Raw genomic sequence first — 20640 nt, forward strand, 5'->3', positions numbered from 1 at the left:
GTTTTTCTCGTTGAAATGTTAACATTAGTGTGTAGAGTTTATAAAGTTCTGCACTAGCGACCGTTTCTTTTCCTTGAACTGATCAAGAGATGCACACAGTCACTAAAACTTACCCAAGATTTGAAGCTGAGTCCCTGCTAGCACCCAATAGTTGATTATTTTCCTGTAACAGCACGTCACCAAGTGTTTTATTCCTCTTACACCACAGCAACTTTCCAACAGAAAGTTACAGCTTTACCTCTGACACTGGAGACTCCTTCAAGAAATGTTAAACGTCTCCTTACAGAAAACAATTAAAAAATAAATAAATAAATGTTTATGTGGAGCAACCACCATACAAGTCCCTGTGAATGAGCTGTTACTATAGAAACGATAACGGATTACAATGTGTGCATTTTGAAAAATGAATTAACACCTTCTGACCAATCAGAGCCCAGAATTCAACAGTGCTGTGGAGTAAATGATCATAACAGAAATAAAGAACATTTCTGGAAATATTTTTTTCCTGATACTTTATCTAACTTCCAGAGGTTTTAATGTGTTTCTAGTGGACTGTAATGGTAGCTGTAATGCTCTTAATGGTGTTTTTATTTTGTTTGGTGTTTTATGGCGTTTTATTCAGATGTTAATGATCTACACATAATGGCCCTATTAGGTTTTGGAGGAATTTAACCGTAACCTGAGAATTCAATGAAAACTTTCAGGAATTTGATGGAAAGCAATAAGCTAATTTCCATTAAAGTCCATTATGTACCTTTTTTTTTTTTTAAAGCAAGTTTGAGCTATGGCTGTGAGCTACAAGATTAAATGACGCTAAATGATAATATACACCACTACACAAGTTATAACTTCGATTTCAGTTTTATGTTTTAAGTGAGACGCACCAATCCCAGCCAGACGTCACGGTAACCATGGAAACCCACTGAACAGCCAATGGCCATTTTTAAATAACTTTGATTGTAGAGATCTCTAAGCAGATATTATGGGGGATTCTTAAACGGGACAAAAGTCCACAGAGCATTTCCTCTTAAAATGATGCTAGCAGTTTTTCTTCTCTAATTGCTGCACTGGTGTTATATAACATTTAACATAAACCTTTTTCAAAACTGGGAAATGAATCCTAAACGTTGTCTTACCTGTTCGTAGAATTTGTTGTGGGCGACGTAGTACTGAGCGTCGAACGACTCCTCAGTGACTAACACACTCTGCTTCTCTCCGACCTGCGACGAAAGAACAAAAATGCTCCTGGTGAATAACGCAAATGCCCACAATTTAAGAAATTATAAATAAACTTAATTAACCATCACATACTCTGGGACAGTTATGTTGGGATCATCTAATGAGCATCTAATAAACATACAGGAACATTTTCAGCTTCCACCAAATACGTGGACCAGCATATGTATGTATTTAATTAAAACACACTGCAAAAACTTATAAATAAAAAACAAATAAAGAATTTGTTAAAAAAAAAAATCTTTATTTAGATCCAGCACCACCTTAAAAGAAAACCAAAAAAAAAACCCAAAAAACATCCAAATAATAAATTTTTTGGCAATATGAGCAAGATTTGGAATATTGGGAAACAATTAAGAATATGGGGACTGTCGGGAAAAGGAAAGAATGGGGATATTGGTAAAATGGAAAAACTAAGAATATAAGGAATGCAGGGAATATGTGAGAAATTGGGAATATGTGTAAAAAGAAGAATATGACTAATGAGGAATAAATGAGATATTGGGCATATGGTAAAATGGGACTATGAGGAAACGGGAAATATAGGAACTACTGGGAATATGGGAAGAATAAGGGGACTGGGGAAACGGGAAATATGGGGAATATTAGGAATATGAGGTAATAAGAAGAATAAAGGGACTGGGAAATATTAGGATTATAGAAAAATCAAGAATACAAGAATGGGGGGAAATGGGAAATATTGTGAATGTGGGAAAATAAAGAATATGGGGAATATTGGGAATATGGGAATATAAGAATGTGGAGGAGGAGCTACTGTGCGTGAAACTGGGTAAAATGAATATGGGAAATATGTGGAAAAGTGATAAACATGGTTTATTTATTATTGCTATTTATTTATTTTTTAGTGTTTATTTCTCTTTATAGTTATTTTTATCTATAGAAAATGTTTCATTTCATTATTTCTGATCTGTTAGACATGCAGGTTGCACAATGCTAAACTGGTAGCTGGAGTATTTCATTACTTGTTAGCTACTTCAGCTTGGTAGATGCTTTAGACAACAAACATGTCCCAGATGACGGACTGCATTTGGGGAAACTTTCTACATCAGTAACGGCTTCAGTTATAAATATGCATGACAAACAAAGTGCTTTTACACTAACCCTCAGCTCACAAATGTATATTCTGTGTATGTATTAAATCCTGTTCATTCTATACAGTTCATTTTAACGTAGCTAGTGTAGTTACAGCTGCAGTGATCCATCTGGCCTCATTTCAATTCCTGCCTGCTGGTTATTAAAGCACAAACATGCTCTTTATTAGGGGGGAAAAAAGGAAAAAGTGGCATTCAGGTGCAAGGTTGAAGCTGTTTTTTCCTTAATGGCAGACAGAGAGAGAGAGAGAGAGAGAGAGAGAGAGAGAAAATGTCTCACATCATTAAGACGTGTTAATTTAAAAATAAGTTGACAGGAAAAACATGTCCAGACTGACGCCGCTCTGATTATTCGTATTTGTGATGACGGGAACAAATGTAAAAAAAAAAGAAGAAAGAATGAAAGACAGAAAAGCACGCAGGAAATGAGAGTTGTGTCCGAAAGCGTTGGCCTTCTGTAAAACTTGAAGTGTTTTTCATGCAATCAAAACATTATGTCCTCACTGACGAGCCAATTAACAGCACCAGTTACACGCAAGGCAAAATGGGTTGGCATGGCAACCAAATTTGGTATTGTCAGTGGTCCATTAGGCTTCAGGAGTGTGTGTGTGTGTGTGTGTGTTACAGTGCTTTACTGTGCCACAAATTCAAATCTGTTGTGCCATGGAATAAAAATGTACAAATCCACTAAATATGTGATTATTGAATAACTTCAAGGTGAAACCGGACAAAGGAAAAAATCTAACATTCTTTTCTATCATCATTTCATGGATAATGGATAATTTTTTCTTTAAACAAAGAATGTCCAATAATCCTGATCCAGAGATCCAGAGCCAGCATTAGAGCACAGGGAACAAAAGGAAGTAAAACCTGTAAGTGAATATTTCATTTACAGGGAATATGGAGAATACTGATCAAGTTATGAATATGGAGGAAGTGGACAGGAATGGGAGTACAGGGGAATACACGGAGATAAAGAATATGGGAAGAAAGGGAATTGAGGAATATGGGAAAAAAATAGGAATATTATTATTATTAATTATGGCACAAATGTGGAACACGGATGGATGATATTGGAAATTGGGAAAAACGTGGGGAAAATATGTGGGATATTGGGAATATCAGGGGAGAAAACTAACAATTATGGGGAATAAGAGGAAATCGAGGAATACATGAGATGTTAATGAGAATATGGGGAAAATTAAAAATATAGCAGCTATAGGCAAAGGGAAATATTAATGTTAGGAATATGGGAAAACAAAGAGGAGGGAGAATAAGAGGAAAATGAGAAATATTTGGGATTTGGGGAATATAGGAAAATTGAAGATTATGGGGAGTAAGAGAAAAATGGGGAATACATGGGATATTGAGAATACTGGGTGTTACTGGAATTGATGAACATGGAAAATGGCAAATATGGAAAATACTGGGAATATGTGGAAAAATGAAGATGGTTGTGAATAAGAGGAAAATGGGTAATATGGGGTCTAGTGGGAATGTGGAAAAGAATATACAGAATAATGGGGAAATGGGAGCTACAGGGAAAATTGGACAAATCTGTGTGTATCTTGTTTGTGTAAAAATAAATATTTGGATATAGGAATATTGGGAACATGGGGAAAATATTGTGTATCACATAATCAGAGTACTTTTGGATTGTTGGATTCTAAATGGTGACTCTGTTCTTTATTTGAAGAATTCCTGAAGTAGGTGTGTAATGAAAACAGCAGCAGGTGCTGTAAATACATCAACCTGCCGTGTTCTAGTTTACAAGACGCTCCGCTTTGATGAAGTCAGAAAGGGAAACATATAAAACACTCAGCGGCTGCAGGGCATGTCGTCTCACATGTCTTTTTTATGGTCACGTCTTGCATTTGTGCCTGAAGGACTCAACACTATAATGGACAAATCACATTCAGAGCTTTAGAGACGAAGCCTGGGACGCTGAAGAGGTAAAACTTTTTTGTAGAAATTTAATATCGGCACACACGTCGTGACTGAACAGAACGAGTCACGGCAACAACAAAATAAAAACGCACCTGTGATTCAGACTTTTATTTCTGTCTCACGCTGTAGCTTTTTGGACAAAAGTGATGTCGCAATTATGGCGATATTACGACAGGAAGTGCACTAAATAGCGCTTTTTAAAACCTTGGCTTGGAAAGTTGGCGGCAATTACCATTAATGCACTGCAAATACACTTGGAGGTGTGTGACCACTTGAAATTCAAATGAGGAGTGTGTCATTTAGAGTGTCTGCGTGTGTTTGTGTGTGTGTGCTCTGAATGGTGCCAAGTGAAAATTGGAGCCTTTTAAAGGGATTTGCAACATAAATGCTAGCAAAATGATCACAAATTACAACTAAACATAAAAAAAATAATGCTGCGAATGCATTACGTATCCTTTCATTGTTATATAAACATTATAGCACAATGTTAGCAACAGTAGATTCCGTGGAACAGTTTTGATAAAACTCTATTTGACATTAGCCCCGCCCACTTTACATTAAAAAATTCTGACCAAACGAGGGAGAAACTGGAAGATACTGATCTCTGAGTGGGAAGAAGAATCCATTTTAACATCCCTCAATCACTAAATCACTGGGAAAGCTGGAGTTTCTCAAACGTTTTCTCAAGAAAGAAGAAGTAATATCGCATTTATTAAGACTTCTATGCAGTTTCTATTTGTGATTAATCTGTTTGATGTAAGCGCTAGGTATGGGAGGATAGTTGGATAATTGAAAATCTATTTTGTACAACTGATAAAAGTAAAAAGGATTTGTCTTAATTTGTTTAAGGTTTTATCAATATTTTTCACAAAAAAATTGTTTTAGCATTTTTACAGACGTATATGTGGGTACACTGGAAAGCTAAAATTCTACACTTACGACAATGTTATAATTATTTTCACATCTGTATGCTAAAATAAAAAAAAAAATAAATAAAAAAAAAAACTAAAGCTGATCTTGCCAAGCTTCGCCTACACATAGGTAAAATCGGGAGAATCTACAGTGAAGAAAGAAAAGAACAGGAGAACTGACATTAATATAACAATTTTTCCAATTTGTGCCGTAGAGAAAATTCTTCTCTAGATGAATGGTACATTCTGGCATGTTCCATTTTGTGAAACAATGATAAGAGAAAGTAGATGCAAGCAGCAAACAAACACGTTTGAAATGCAATATGAAGTGTAAATAGCTTAATCAAGCATGAATTAGAATATTACGCCACGCCCACTCACTACAGCAAGGTGATGTTTTAGGAGCGGATGTTTACAGGTATATTCACGGGTTCGGTATTATACAAATATTTTTCTTATAATTTACACGTTACTCGCACGCGTCCCACTGCATAATTTAATCCTGTTGCCATGACAACTACAAAGGACTTTGTAGGAAAAAAAAACGTTGCAAACACGTGAAAGACTCCAATGTGAAATTAAGAAAACAACAGACATGGAAAGAAAAGGACATTATTTATCATTTAGCAAATCTCAAATTTTGATGATGTCACCTGTGTGGAATTATATAAAATATAAAATATAAAGTGAGAGAGAAGGTAATGAGCCGAGATAATATGAGATAATGTGTGATAATAATACATCTGTATTGCTGTGAGCATTACTGAGACGAACAGTAGCAGAAACAGAGGAAATAAAGATTATTTAAAGTATTTACATTAGCTGAGTAACACTACGAGAGAGACAGACACAGAAACAGATAGAGCGAGACAGACAGAGAAACAGAAAGAGAGACAGACAGACAGTGACACCTAAGAGAAAAGAGAGAGGGAGACAGACAGACAGACATAGAGACAGAGCAACATTAGCTGAGTAACATTATGAGAGAGAGAGAGACAGAGAAACAGGGAGAGACAAATACACACACAGACAGACAGACAGAGATACCTAAGAGAAAAGAGAGAGGGAGAGAGACAGACAGACAGACAATGAGACAGACAGAGAAACAGACAGAGAGAAGGACAGACAGAGAGACAGACAGAGAGACAGTGTAACATTAGCTGAGTAACATTATGCGAGAGAGAGAGAGAGAAACAGAGACACCTAAGAGAAATGAGGGAGAAAGAGAGACAGACAGACAGAGACACATACTGTGAGACAAACAGAGTGCCTGACAGACAGACAGACCTGAGAGAGGCAGAGACAGACACAGCAAGACAACGAGAGAGAGAGCTAAAAGAGAGAAGAGAAAGATGGACAGAGAAGAAAAGAGAGAGAGAAACAAATAGACACATAAAGACAGAAATGTAAGAGACAGAAGAAAGAGTCAGACAAAGACAGAGAGACGCAGAGAGAGCAAAAGACAAAGAGAGAAGGAGAAGGAGAGTCAGAAAGAGAGAAAGACGCACAGAGACAGACAGTAATAGAGCCAAGACAGGGTGAGAGAGAGAGACAAAGTGAAAGACATAAACAGAGACACTTAAGGGAGAGAGTGAGACAGACAGAGAGACAGACAGAGAGACAGACAGAGAGACAGACAGAGGTCCAGCTCTAACAGGGTGTAATTAGCATAACAAAAGAGAGGCAGCACTCGAGTCCCTCGCCACTGGGCACCTCATCTCATTACTAGCAGCTGAATAACAATTACCCAGCCCTCTGTGTGTGTGTGTGTGTGTGTGTGTGTGTGTGTGTGTAAGAGGGCCTCTGGCACAGCAATAACGCCTTTTCGTTTCGAGTAACACTGTCTAATAGTGCACCTGGAAAAACACACATGCTGGTTTTTCTAGCTTTATGAGGACCTTCCACTGATGTAATGAAACTGAGTAATGATACACTGAAACCTAACCTTAACCGAAAATCTTTTTTCCACCAGCTGATCGTGAGGACCTTTTGGTCCTCATAAGGTGCTAAATACATGTACGCACATACACGCGTGTTTGGGAAATGAATTTTCATTATTCCCATTTCTACACGTTATAACGGAGACAGCTTTTATATGTTTTTACATCATCAGAACACGACACTGTACACGTACAAGGACCAAAAGATCTCTCTACACACTCCGATTATTCTGCTACGCCGCTACATGAGCACACGTTCCTCCTGAGAACTGTTATATCTGCCTCTCTTTCTCTCTCTCTCTCGCTCTTCCCCCACAGGGGAACTTAACGACACTTTAGTGTCTGAAACATCCGCCACACTCACTACCTGCTTCCTCACACTCATCATCCCTCGCTCATTTATTCTCTCTCTCCGTCATTACCGGGCCGAGTGAGGCGCGACACTCACTAGCAAACACCACAGCACTGACACTTTCACAGTGTTTACAGAACCATGTGACTGCTGAATTCTGGATTCTGATTGGTCAGAAGGTGTTGATTAATTTTCTGACAGTAGCGCTGCTACAAATCACAGGTTTATATTCATTTAACATTTATGAAAGGAGTCTCCAGCAGGATTGGCTGATAGGACAATATAATACTGATATCATGATAAAATTCTCACAACAGGTTTTTCTGAGATACTGCGATATCTTATTGCATTTAAATTTTCTAAAATAATTACAAACTGACTGGAAGCAGCTGATTTTCTGTTAAATTTTATAATAAATGTTTAAAAAAAACTGTGATTTTTTAAAAATTCTTTAATGTTTTTCTCCTTTTATAATAATATATAATATAATTTAATATAATATCCTTTTATATAATTTTTTAAAAGTAAATAAAATGTCATTTTTTAAATATAAAAAATTAAAATAAATCCATTTTTGCAGACATTAAGTATCATAAATTTTTTTAATGGAGGTTTCTTTGGAAAAACTATATATTATGATACAAATCGTGTATCATAGAAATGTCTTCGAGAATTGTGACATGATACTTTTTACTCTTTGTGGTTTCTATGCAACAAAAAAACGAGGAGCTGTGATTTTTTTTAAACGAGTGTTTATAGCTGCGATAACGTGCACTACTGTGCCATTAAATGTAACTACAAACAGATAAAAAGTTCTTTCCTTAATAAAAATTGTAGATTTTGGCAAACTGCTGTTATATAATAATAATAACAGTAATAATAATAATAATAATAATAATAATCTTTATTTTATATAGTGCCTTTAATAGTAGCTTCTCAAGGTGCTTCACATAAAAAACAATCATTTAGAAATACAAATAATAAAAAATAAGCATACATATCAGCAACTCAATTCATCAGATACAAAATTAATTCAGCAGTGAAGTAAAGGCTACCCTAAAAAAAGTATGTTTTAAGAAAAGATTTAAAAATACGTAATGTCTGTGCATGTCTGACGTCAGCCGGAAGTGAATTCCATAGTTACATAAGAGAATAAAACACTTTGGGAATGTACCGTTACAGGAAAATAATAACTACGTGGTGGTAACAGTAACTCCGCCTCCTTTATCTCAGAAGCTCATTCGGATTTATTTGTTTTAGCCGCCAAGCGGCTCGCTGGCACAGAAAGCTTGTTATGAGACACACTAAAGACATGCAAATCGGTGTCCTAAATATGCCTCGGTCATTTGAATATTCATCGACCCCTCCTCCACACCATCTCCCTCCCCCTCCCCCGCCCCAGGTCTTTCGCTTGAACTTGTTCAACTTGCTTTGCATAATTAATTCCATATCTCCTGTTTGGACAGAGAAATCTAATCCGTCAAACACGGAAAGGAAATGAGGATGGCGTGGACGGAGAGAAAGAAAAACGAAGCGAGGATGAGTGTGCTACGAGAGAAGATAAGAATGCGAGACATTAGTATGCTCTGTATATAGTATATCATGGTAAGAAATGGTTACTATGGTTACAATCCAACATGATATCCAGGTGTGGAATTGATATCTGAATATATCCAATATTTATATCTGAATTTTTATTTTATATATATATATATATACATATATATATATAAACACTTCAGACATCTTAAGAAAATCTGAGAAAGTGGTATTTCTACAGTTCTGGTCATTTACTTAAGGCTAAGGCATCCTCTTGAAACAGGAAGTGGTCTGCAGATATCGTGATGAACCTTGATTATAAAGCTGGTTTGGTTAACATGCCAGTTGACCCCTAGCGATAGAAGACGCGAGCTAATAAGCAGTCGCAGATCAGCGCTCTTCCTCCAACGTGTTGGATGGGGCAGGTAAAGGGCAGGTGTTACAGACAGGGGCAGCAGAAACCAGGGCTCAAAGTGACACAGGATCAATCTGGCTGATTTGAGGTGCATCAGGGGTGTATTCTGGGACCAATCAGGAGTTTACATTTTACTATTTCTTCATAACTGGTGTTGATATGTAATAATAGAGCACAAAACTGTAATACTATAATAGAACAAGCGCATTAATATAAACCTGTGATTTGCAGCTGCACTACTGTCAGAGCTGCTGTCAGAGAAAATTAATCAACATCATCTGACCAATCACAGTCCAGAATCCAACAGCGCTGTGGTGTGCATGTTTTTTAAATCCTATTTCCAGGTGACCTCGCTGTGTGATTGTGTGATGGAGCACACCCGAGCTGGTCCATCCATACTGCATGACGTGCATTTTCCATGATTGTGTCAGGAAAAGCTTTGTGTGCCGTTGCTCTGTGGAGAAGGATGACAGGAACACAGTGGATCTGAGACGAGAGGTGGCAGCTTCCTCACGATCACAAGACAAGGCCTTCCTCTATTCCTGGGCTCTCTTAGATCCTTACACTTCACTCCCAGAGCATCAGTACGACAGACAGCACATGACAGCTCTGGATCTGAAATTATTAAAATATTCTACTTGTCCTGAAGAGGAAGGAGCCTCAGTCCAAGTGTACTATCGACAAATGCTAATGTTTTAGGCAGAACAATCAGACTTCCAGATCAGTATCTGGTTATGAAGGGACCATTTTAAGGATCTGGATCTGGAGTTGTTACTGTCACCACCCTAAAGCTACAGCTTTACCTCTGACTCTTATAACCTGCTGACACTGGAGACTCCATATATAAATGTAATTGATTAAAATTAAAATTCAGACTTAAAAAAAGACACTAAAATATACAAAGTGCTCTCATACCTCGTAATGTTTACAATTCAAACCGTCCAACTGGAAAATAATGAATTTACCAAAAAAAAGTGTTTTTTTTCCCTCAATTACACTGACTTACAAATGCTAAATGATAACCCACAGACGACGATCGTATACCAGAACTACTCCGAAGCTCAGTTTGCCATCAAGCATTGGCAAAAAATGGAAATAATCCCCAACCCCCATGGCTTATGAAAACTGAAATTGACAGAGTGGTTACTTTTATTTTACGCTTGGAAATGAAGCCATTTTTTTTTTTTTTTTATACTTTGGTGGCATATAATAAGAAATGTATTTCATTAGAACAGCAAAACCACTTCATTTAACAGTTTTTATCCAAGGAGACTTACAACTGAGGTAGTCTAGTCCATGAGCACGCTAAGGTACTTGCTCAAGGAACCCTGGGATTGAGATTCAAAACAATCAAATCTGATCAGTTCCAGGATGAAACTGCACCGCAAAACAAATCTCGAGGACATATCCCCTGCTGTGATATGAGAGCATATGACAGCGGTGTCCTACATTTTCCCCTGACCCCATCAGTCCACATCAGGAGCACAGGAACATTAATAAAGAGTCGGAAATCATCAAAGTAGAAAGCTAAAGCAAGAAGCAAGAGGCACTAAAAACGGAGGCAGATGCAGAAATGATGGGCTCGGCACAGCAGAGACTCGCCTGATAAAAGGATTAAGCGCTTCAGAGCTCGCTTTGGGGAATAGAAGACATTTCTGCAGGGGGCGAATGGATGGAGAGAAAGTATATTCCTGTGCTTTTCCTTTTCTGAGCTGATCTCCTCTCTCGCTTCCTGCGTCTTCACCGTGCTATCAGGCGCCCATGGGGTGAATTCCCCCTCGTATTATGATGAGTCCTTTCTAGAGGAATAATCAGAATCTCTTTGCCTCTCTCCCTCACCTAATGCAGTAGTCATCTGCCCGGACTAACGTAAGGAGATTATCTTGGCAATGGCAAAGCTGTCGTCTAAACTCATTAATTTAATCCCCTAATCCGCCGATAATTGGTGAGTCTGCAACTGACATTTCTCTGCATGCTTGATATCAACGAATATAAAAAGGACAGCCCTGATGGCTCGGTGAATCCGGCCCAGGCTAAGAGAGGCTCAAGCGTTAGCTGCTAACAGCAGGGGCGCTAACCTGTGCTGACTCCAAGCGCTTGAAAATATTCTCCATTCAGGGGAACTTTTCATTTTTTGATTAGTTATTGACGTGGCCCAGGGACACGGCTTTTCAAAGCTGACAATTAGCCATTTGATCCCTGCTCCTCCCGTGATGGAGCTTTGCGGGAAAACTCTGCCGGTGTGTTTGCAGACGAAGCCTGCAGGGCGAGGCTTTTCAAAGCAGGCTTTTCTTCTCAATGACTGAGCTGAGCATAAGATGATTTAAGAGTACTTCCATTTGGGCATTCGTGTCTCTGATTTAAAACCATGCTCCTTTACAACGCAGATAACCGGATCCAAATGAGTAGGCTCCAAGTCAGAGAGGGTAGTGTGTGTTTTAGGCCAAATCATTCTTGTTCTAACAGCAAGAAAGTAAACAGCTACCAGTTCCCAAGATGAGTATGTTCATCAGTCAGGTTAACATTTCCCAGACTCCTAAACAACTTGCCAGATCTTTTATTTATAGAAGCAGCTTTGCATCATGAGTCCGGTGAGTAAGAAAGATGTTATAAAGTGATACACTATGAGACAACCATTACTGCAATCATATACTGCAAGCCAAATTTCCAGACTCCAAAGCCTGGCCTGTACACCACAGGGAAGGAAGAGTTTTATGATATACCATGGCTGTATTCCATACACTGTTTACGGAATAAAACACGACAGGGGTGGTATGTTTTCTTCTGGAAGTGTTTTATTCATCTTACACCCCAGCATTTTTCCAATGATTACCATATTTTTACTGATTAAAGAATATTAAAATCTATTTTTTTATCCATTTATAGTTACATCTAATGTTTCGAAGACATATGCAAATCAAGTTAGTTCCAGTTCTCATTTACATTATAGCAGCTATAAACAGTCTTTCCCTCACCAGCCACTTTTTTCTCTCTTTTGAAGTTAGTAAGACAAAAAAGCTTGTCATCTGATGCTACCAAGAAAATGCAAAGCGTAAACTCCTCTGTCGTGACGTTGTTGGAAAACTTAAAGCTACAGCTTTACCTCTGGGTTTTTACACTTAACTGACACTTAAATAAACATTCCTAGTCACATATTAAAGATGACACATTTTTTAATCCATTTTTGTGGTTCATCCGTTATACAAGTCCTTGTGAATGAGCTGCTACTATAGAAATGATAACGTACTAAAACGAGCACTTTAATATAAACCTGTGGTTTGAAGCTGCACTACTTCTGACCAATGAGAATACAGAATTCAGCTGTGCTGGGGTGAACATTGTTATTGCACCATAACACTTCAGAAGAGTTTTATCAAATTGTGAAAAACATGTTGAGGAACATGTCAACCATGTTGTTGTTGAGCTTCATCTTTTTTTTTTTTTTTTTTAATTCTGTGTGTAACATTGTAAACCATGTGAAAAGGCAACTCTCGCAATTTAAATCAGCAGAACATGAGGAAAAATGGCCAAGAATCTGCTGCATGGAAAGCAAAATCCTCATACAACCTCCTCTTGCCTCACAAGAACTCTGGCCACTTCTGACTCATCAGACTTTATTTGTGTGAGTGTGTGTATGCACTAGATCTTTTGCTGTAAATCACTCTGGAAGGCCTTGGCGTGTTGCCACGTCTGGTCCATGTCTCTGCAAGCCCCCAGCTCGCCAATAATACCCCTCCTTTTCATGCTCTTTCACTCCCTTTTTTTCTCCAAACGGCTACAGTGTTTGTTCTCTTTCTCTCTCTCTCTTTTTCCATCCCATCCTGCCAGGATTAGAGGGGATGTTCCTTAAAAGAAACAAAGCCTTTTAGCCTTCTTTCTCTCTTTTTTTCCCGGCCCGACCGCAGCCGCTGTTTTCTTTCTGAATGCGTGCATCTGTTTTTACAGTTTCCTTTGATGGGTTTCTTTCCCAAAAAAAGATCACAAGTTTTTCCCAGACCTCCTCTATGAGTATTTCTTATTTCTGGCACTCAGGCCTTTGTATCCATGTATGCAGGTGAAGTTTTGCTTCCCCCGATGCATTCTGACAGTGTAATGATTTTTGCATTGTTAAGACAAAAGGCTTGGCGCAGGAGCACAGTCTTCTGTCTCGCCTTAATTCTGGTTTCCGTCTGTGTGTACGTGTATGCACCATGACGACGCAATCTGTTGGCATTACAAATACACTTTGGCCCGGAAACAGCTTGATTGCAGATATCTTAATGGAAGCAGCACTAAAGAAATCACACTTTTTCTGACTTGTAATCCTGGCTCTTCTGTGCAAGTGACCAGAACATTGTACAGTTAAAATCCCTGCCTGGTTATGGTGTGCCTTTCCAGTGCAGCTCAAAGAAGGTCAGTTCTCCATAATTCTGCATTTTGTTGTTGTTTGGAGTACCAAGTGAGCCATGAATTTAGTTACTCTTCTTACCCAGGTACCAAGTGAGCCAAAGAGGGGCATGTGGTTGGAGTCAGAAATAGTACCGATCACTGATTGGTAAGAAAATGGTCATGATTCTGAGAACTTTTTCTACTGGATAATATGGTGCAATGATCTCCAGTAGTACAGTAGTGCAATTTTATCAAATTTTCCTCATTTTATTTCCCCAAGGTCAGTTTTCTTGACTGTGATATCAAGCCCATTTTAAGGTTTCTTACCTATAATCCAGGTAAAATCCACTTTCTTGCACTTACACTCAATCCCAAACAGGTGCCGTACTCCCGACCTGGTACACTATATCCAAGTTCGCACTCAATCTTCTCCATTGTCACTAATTCTTATAGTACTGGCCTTTATTTGCGTCACTTGCTATGATCACAACAACTTCACCATGTCTCATGCTCAGTAGTACACCTGAGGAAGACACAATGCAGTGCCTTGCAAATCAAATGATACAAACAAATCATCCATTCATCTTCAAAAGCATCCAATATTCATTTTGTAATAAATGCTTCAACTTTCATGCCAATACCCCCATCAATGCCAGTGTGTTTTCCATCTCATAAATAGCTAACTAGCTGAGCTGAGTCTCTGGCGTAACTCAGTGCACCCGGATTGTACAGCTGCATTGCATGCTGGACTTCTCAATAATATGACGCTGATCCTCACTGGAAAATGCTGAGTGAGAAAAGAAGTTAACAGTGAAACCTGATCATTATCACTTTAGTTTGAGATTGTAGCTCTGCTAGCAATGTTTCCCTGTGACTTTAGCATGACATACAACTGCTAACTCCTCACAAAAATAACGCAAATACAACATCAGCCCACAAAGAGATTTTTGTCTCAATGTGACTACACTGGTTATCTGGAAATCTGGTTATGTAGCAACAGGATTGTGTAAAAATAAAAATCCAGCAGTTATGAAAATCTTGCTAAAGTATTAGCCAGATGGAAAAAACACAATAAGCTTCCAATGTACAATGTATCTATGAAATTCATATATCAAACTCAATCTAGATAAGTACCAAAATTTAAATAAAGAGGTTTCAAAATGATAGAAAAGTAAAAGACAGAAAGGCCTAAGGGTGTGTTACAGCTACACACACACACACACACACACACACACACAGCTTTTAACACAAGCCTTTACAGTGTTAACACAATGTTTTACAGTTTCCTCCTCAGCTTTGCTCAACACAGCTCTTTTTTCCAGCTTTGTCCATAAATCAGCCAGTGATCTGAGACTCTGAGACATTTTAACACATCCTGTACGGCTAAAATTACATGAAGGAAAACTTGGAGAACGTGGGGAGGAGGGGGAGAGGGGGGCGAGAGAGAGAGAGAGGACACCAAAAAAAAAACATATACATCTGGGCAGAGAGGTGAGAATCTGTACAAAAAAGGCATTCGAGTCCTACGTACAATTCTTATTGTTTACTACATGAATGGCAGACTTCTTTTGTTCTTCCCAAAAATTACCCGTTTATTACCAAAATCCAAGATAATATTACGAAAACATTGCAGGTTTAGGAAAAGGTAGCATTATTATCCTTCCTGCTCCATCCGAGAGCAAGTTAACCTGGTTAAAGTTCTTAGAACAGGGCATGAACTGACATTTCTGTTACTTAAAATGGCCAAAAATTAAATGTATAGAAAAATACAAAAATTTCTTTTATTGAAAATTATACCATTTCACACAGCGACTTTTCCGCTATGATATCCTGGACAAGATGCCAAACACGTATTATATAAAAAAATAGGAAAAAATATTTAGTTACCACCACAAAGATGATTATTTTCCTATAACAGCATAATCCCAAGTGGGTAATTCCTCTTATACCACAGCCATCTGCCAATGAGTACAATTATTATTTATTTATTAAAGAACTGCATCTGACACTGGAGACTCCTTCCATAAATGTTACATAAACGTCTTTTTTGCAGGAAGAAAATGTCACCATATTAAAGATTAGTTGGTATTTTGATAATCTGTTGGAAATGATAATGTATTAGAACGAGCGCATTAATATAAACATGTTATTAGTAACAGAGCAGCTGTTAGAGAAAATTAATCAACACCTTGTGACCAATCAGAGGCCAGAATTCAACAGTGCTGTGGTGTAAAGTTGATGTTATTTATTACACATCAGTTTTGTGCAGTAATATCTTATTGGAAGGATAGAACTGTTTTCATTTTCATTTAAGCATGAATCAGTTAACACTTTTGAATCAATTAATGCTTTCAAAAGCAAAAAAAGTTTATAGAACATTAATAATAAGGAGGAGGAGAAGATGATGATTTTTGCTTTCTAGTTCAGAGTGCCCTCAAACAATATAAAAATGTCATGCTCAGTTGGAATAAATGTCATATATGACATTTTTCTTTTCTGCAGAAAACACATTTCAAAATGGAAGAATTTTGGCTGAGGTTGATATATCCCCCCCCCCCCCCCCCCCCCCAAAAAAAAAGGCAAAAAGCAAACTGTAGTCTAAGAGAAGATGGTGTGAAAGGTTCTCCTGGGCCCCTAGGATTGATGACTGATTAAGAGTAGGTGAACAAACAGAAAAAGCAAACACTCATGCCTTCGCAGGTTCCGTCCTGTTCTCAAGAGACGCTCCTCAGGAAAAGTGGAGCCACCTTATAACAACAAAGTCCAGCGCTCAGAGACAAAAAGTTTCAAACAACAGTTTAGGGATCAAGAGATGGAGAGAATCGACTCCTCACTTTATACTTTAGCCTGAGTGAGGAAGAAGACGAAGCAGATGAGGTCAAGGTTTTGGATTCTTCTGTCTAGACGGCTTTTCATCTCGCCGTGGAGGATTTAGTGTTCCTTCAGGCGAGGAGAAGAGTGCAGGATGAAAGGATGGGGTTTTCCCCAAAGCTGGACTACAGATTAGCGCCTTGCAGGCTCCTCCTGGACCTCCTGCTCCTCTGGAACATGGAGAACATGGCCAGAAGCTCTGCACATCTCCTCAGAGTGTGCTCATGGCTTACGGCTCGCTGACTAACACGCTAGCTTCTGAATATGCAGGTTCACTCCAAGCCTGGAGGACAGCTGATCAACGATTATTTACAGTCGGTTCAACTGAAGGTTGCGTTTGAAGGTGTGTGTGTGTGTGTGTGTGTGTGTGTATGTGTGTGTGTATGTGTGTGTTGAAGAACTTGCCTAATATTTTTCCAGTATTTTGCTATGCAGCACTGACAATCAAGCTCATACAAACACCACTGTGGACGTGTCCACACACCCTATAGGCCACATAAACACCATCATGTGGGCGTGTCCCAAACCACACACTCTCTAGTCACTATATAGGCCACATACACACCATCATGTGGGTGTGTCCCAAACCACACACTCTCTAGTCGCTATATAGGCCACATAAACACCATCATGTGGGTGTGTCCCAAACCACACACTCTTTAGTCGCTATATAGGCCACATAAACACCATCATGTGGGCGTGTCCCAAACCACACACTCTTTAGTCGCTATATAGGCCACATAAACACCAACATGTGGGCGTGTCCCAAACCACACACTCTCTAGTCGCTATATAGGCCACATAAACACCATCATGTGGGCGTGTCCCAAACCACACACTCTCTAGTCGCTATATAGGCCACATAAACACCATCATGTGGGCGTGTCCCAAACCACACACTCTCTAGTCGCTATATAGGCCACATAAACACCATCATGTGGGCGTGTCCCAAACCACACACACTCTAGTCGCTATATAGGCCACATAAACACCATCATGTGGGTGTGTCCCAAACCACACACTCTCTAGTCGCTATATAGGCCACATAAACACCATCATGTGGGCGTGTCCCAAACCACACACTCTCTAGTCGCTATATAGGCCACATAAACACCATCATGTGGGCGTGTCCCAAACCACACACTCTCTAGTCGCTATATAGGCCACATAAACACCATCATGTGGGCGTGTCCCAAACCACACACTCTCTAGTCGCTATATAGGCCACATAAACACCATCATGTGGGTGTGTCCCAAACCACACACACTCTAGTCACTATATAGGCCACATAAACACCATTAGTGTACCCTTCCAAGCAAGTGTTTCAATTTAAATAAAATTAAATAAATAAATAAACATATATATGTATATATATATATATATATATATATATATATATATATATATATATATATATATATATATATATATATATATACATACAAAAAATAAAATAGGAAGCAGCCTGGTGGAGGAATAAAATGGCTCTGATGAATAAACTGATGAATATTTTAGCTGATCTTAAATCCTAAAACACAGACAAAACAAACCTTACCAACATGCAAATGTGTTTTTTTTCCTCTCTGCCTCTCTCTCTCTCTCTCTCTCTCCATCTGTCTGTCCTCTCTCTCCTCCTCTTTCTTCATCTGTCTTCTCTCTCCCCCCCTTCATCTCTCTGTCTTCTCTCTGTCTCTCTCTATCCCCATCTCTCTCTCCCCTCCCTCTCTCTTCATCTCTCTCTCCGTCTTTTCTCTCTCTCCCTCTCTCTCTCTCCTCAGCCATTAGAGCACATTTCCATATAAATTGTCGCGCTGCTAAACAAGCTTGTGTTATTGCAGTGTGAAGTTGATTCGGTGGTGCAGCTGGTTCTCCGGCTCGCTGTAATTACATGTGTGCGTGTGTGTGTGTGTGTGTGTGTGTGTGTGTGTGTGTGGGCATCATGTCTCCTGCCTGCTGCACAATCGTTACTCGCAGATCAATTAGCATCCAGTACACACACACACACACACACACACACACATGCGCGCGAACGCACGTAGACGAGCAGATTACGAACGTGATGACGATCAGAAACGTGATTTCACACGTCACACGCTAAATTAGTGTTTTATTCTGTAGAAAAGTGAAATGTTCGTTAAAGTTTCTCTCTTCGCTGAGCGCGTCTGTTATTTCAGCTACTAATGGAAAATTATTATTACAGTTAGCATGCTGCTAGCATAACGCACGCTAGGGGAAATTAGCAAAACTGCAGTGGAGGAACAGCAGCAGGAACCCAGGTGAAGGTAAATAAAAACAAACAAATAAACAGATAAACAAATAAATAAAATGAACTCCAGTCAAATTCTAATAAATCATCCAAATAAAAATATCATAAAAAAGATCAGTAAGAACTGGAAAGTAATCATTTAAAAAATAAATAAATAAATAAATAAATAAATAAATAAATATTTAAATTTTAATTGAATTTAATATAAGTTCAAAACAAGTTCCAGTAGCGCAGGTACAGTTTTAATTATGTAAAAAGTTCAGTATTTAACCGCATGCGAATATTAATGAGCCTTTACACTCATATTCTTATTTATTTTATTATAAACCATTTATTTATTTAACTGAAAATACCTCCTTTTTTGGTGTTGATATTCTCATTTTATTTTCAGTTCATTATTTTACCATTCTTTGTTTTTTCCAATTTATATTTTATTTCTTTGTTTATTTAAAATAGTTTAATGATGTATTTGAATATTTATTAACTAATATTTAAATCAAATCAATCTAGCAGTCATGTTGTTTTGTCTTTGAGGATGCACTTAGTGAAAAAAATAAGGTGTGAAACTTTTTTAAAAAATTAAAATAAAAAATAATGTAAAAATAGCAAGGAGCAAATATTAATAATTTTATTTTTTATTTTCTGTATTTTATTATTTATTTACTATTTATTTATCAGTCATATTCAGTAAACTGAAATTACTTCCTCTTAGTGTTTATATTTACATTTCTTTAAAAAATTATATTTCTTTTTTTTTCTCTTTTTGTGTATTTACCCTTTCACTTCATCTTCTGCTTTTTTTCTTTGCTCATTTTACTAGATTGTTTTTAATCATTTAACTCTTTACTACCTGATTATAGTTATTATTACTATTATTATTATTATTACTACTTTAAATAGAACTGTACTATATACTCTACTTAATTTGGGATTCAACCAAATAAAAATTAATAATTAAACGTAAAAAAAGAAAGAAAAGTACAGAATATAACAAAGTGACACATTTTTCACTCAAAACCATACTTGAGTATGACAAACTAATCGTATACATTTATGTATTTTATAAAGCAATTTATTATTCAGTGACTGAAACAGTACCTACAGTATAGTGTTGTGGTTGCCAGATTGAGTACTTCCCTCCAGTGCAGAAAGACTCAGATTAATCGTTCAGTGTACGAACACACACACAGTGTTAAGTGGTCAGGGTTGCCAGATTGGATTAAGTTCTGACTGTCTGACTGAATCTGGCAACCCATGCTATTAATATCCAATCTGGCAACCCATGCTATTAATATCTATATATCTACATGTAACCGTCAGATACATAGATATTAATAGCCTGGGCTGAAAAAAAAAAAGATACACACTTTGTCAATAAGCAACTTCAGGCAGAGTCAGATGGATGGATGGATGGATGGATGGATGGATGACTGTAAATGGAGAGAGTCAATCTCATCATGATCAGAAATATAACGAATACAAATTAGTTGCCAGATTGGGTATTTCCACGTATTTCCCATTAAAAGTGCTCTAATATGCACCATTTATTATAAATGTAAATAAAAATGTAACGTTACACTGAATGATGCCGTGTGTGTGTGTGTGTGTGTGTGTGTGTGTGTTAACTAAAGTATAATGTCAAGGTTGACCCCTAAAACTGTCCTCCAGCAAAACTTGTACTG

General features: G+C 37.9%; 1 protein-coding gene across 1 annotated transcript in view; it reads right to left on the reverse strand.

Annotated features, from left to right (window-relative positions):
* cdkal1 (CDK5 regulatory subunit associated protein 1-like 1) overlaps window positions 1-20640 on the reverse strand; it is a 264900-nt gene that overhangs the window by 16827 nt on the left and 227433 nt on the right. The window contains exon 13 of the mRNA XM_053242230.1: window positions 1137-1220. Within this exon, the coding sequence (XP_053098205.1) occupies window positions 1137-1220 (84 nt within the window). The remainder of the gene's footprint in view (window positions 1-1136; window positions 1221-20640) is intronic.

This window comes from Pangasianodon hypophthalmus, chromosome 1 (assembly GCF_027358585.1).
Source record: "Pangasianodon hypophthalmus isolate fPanHyp1 chromosome 1, fPanHyp1.pri, whole genome shotgun sequence".
Classification (NCBI taxonomy): domain Eukaryota; kingdom Metazoa; phylum Chordata; class Actinopteri; order Siluriformes; family Pangasiidae; genus Pangasianodon; species Pangasianodon hypophthalmus.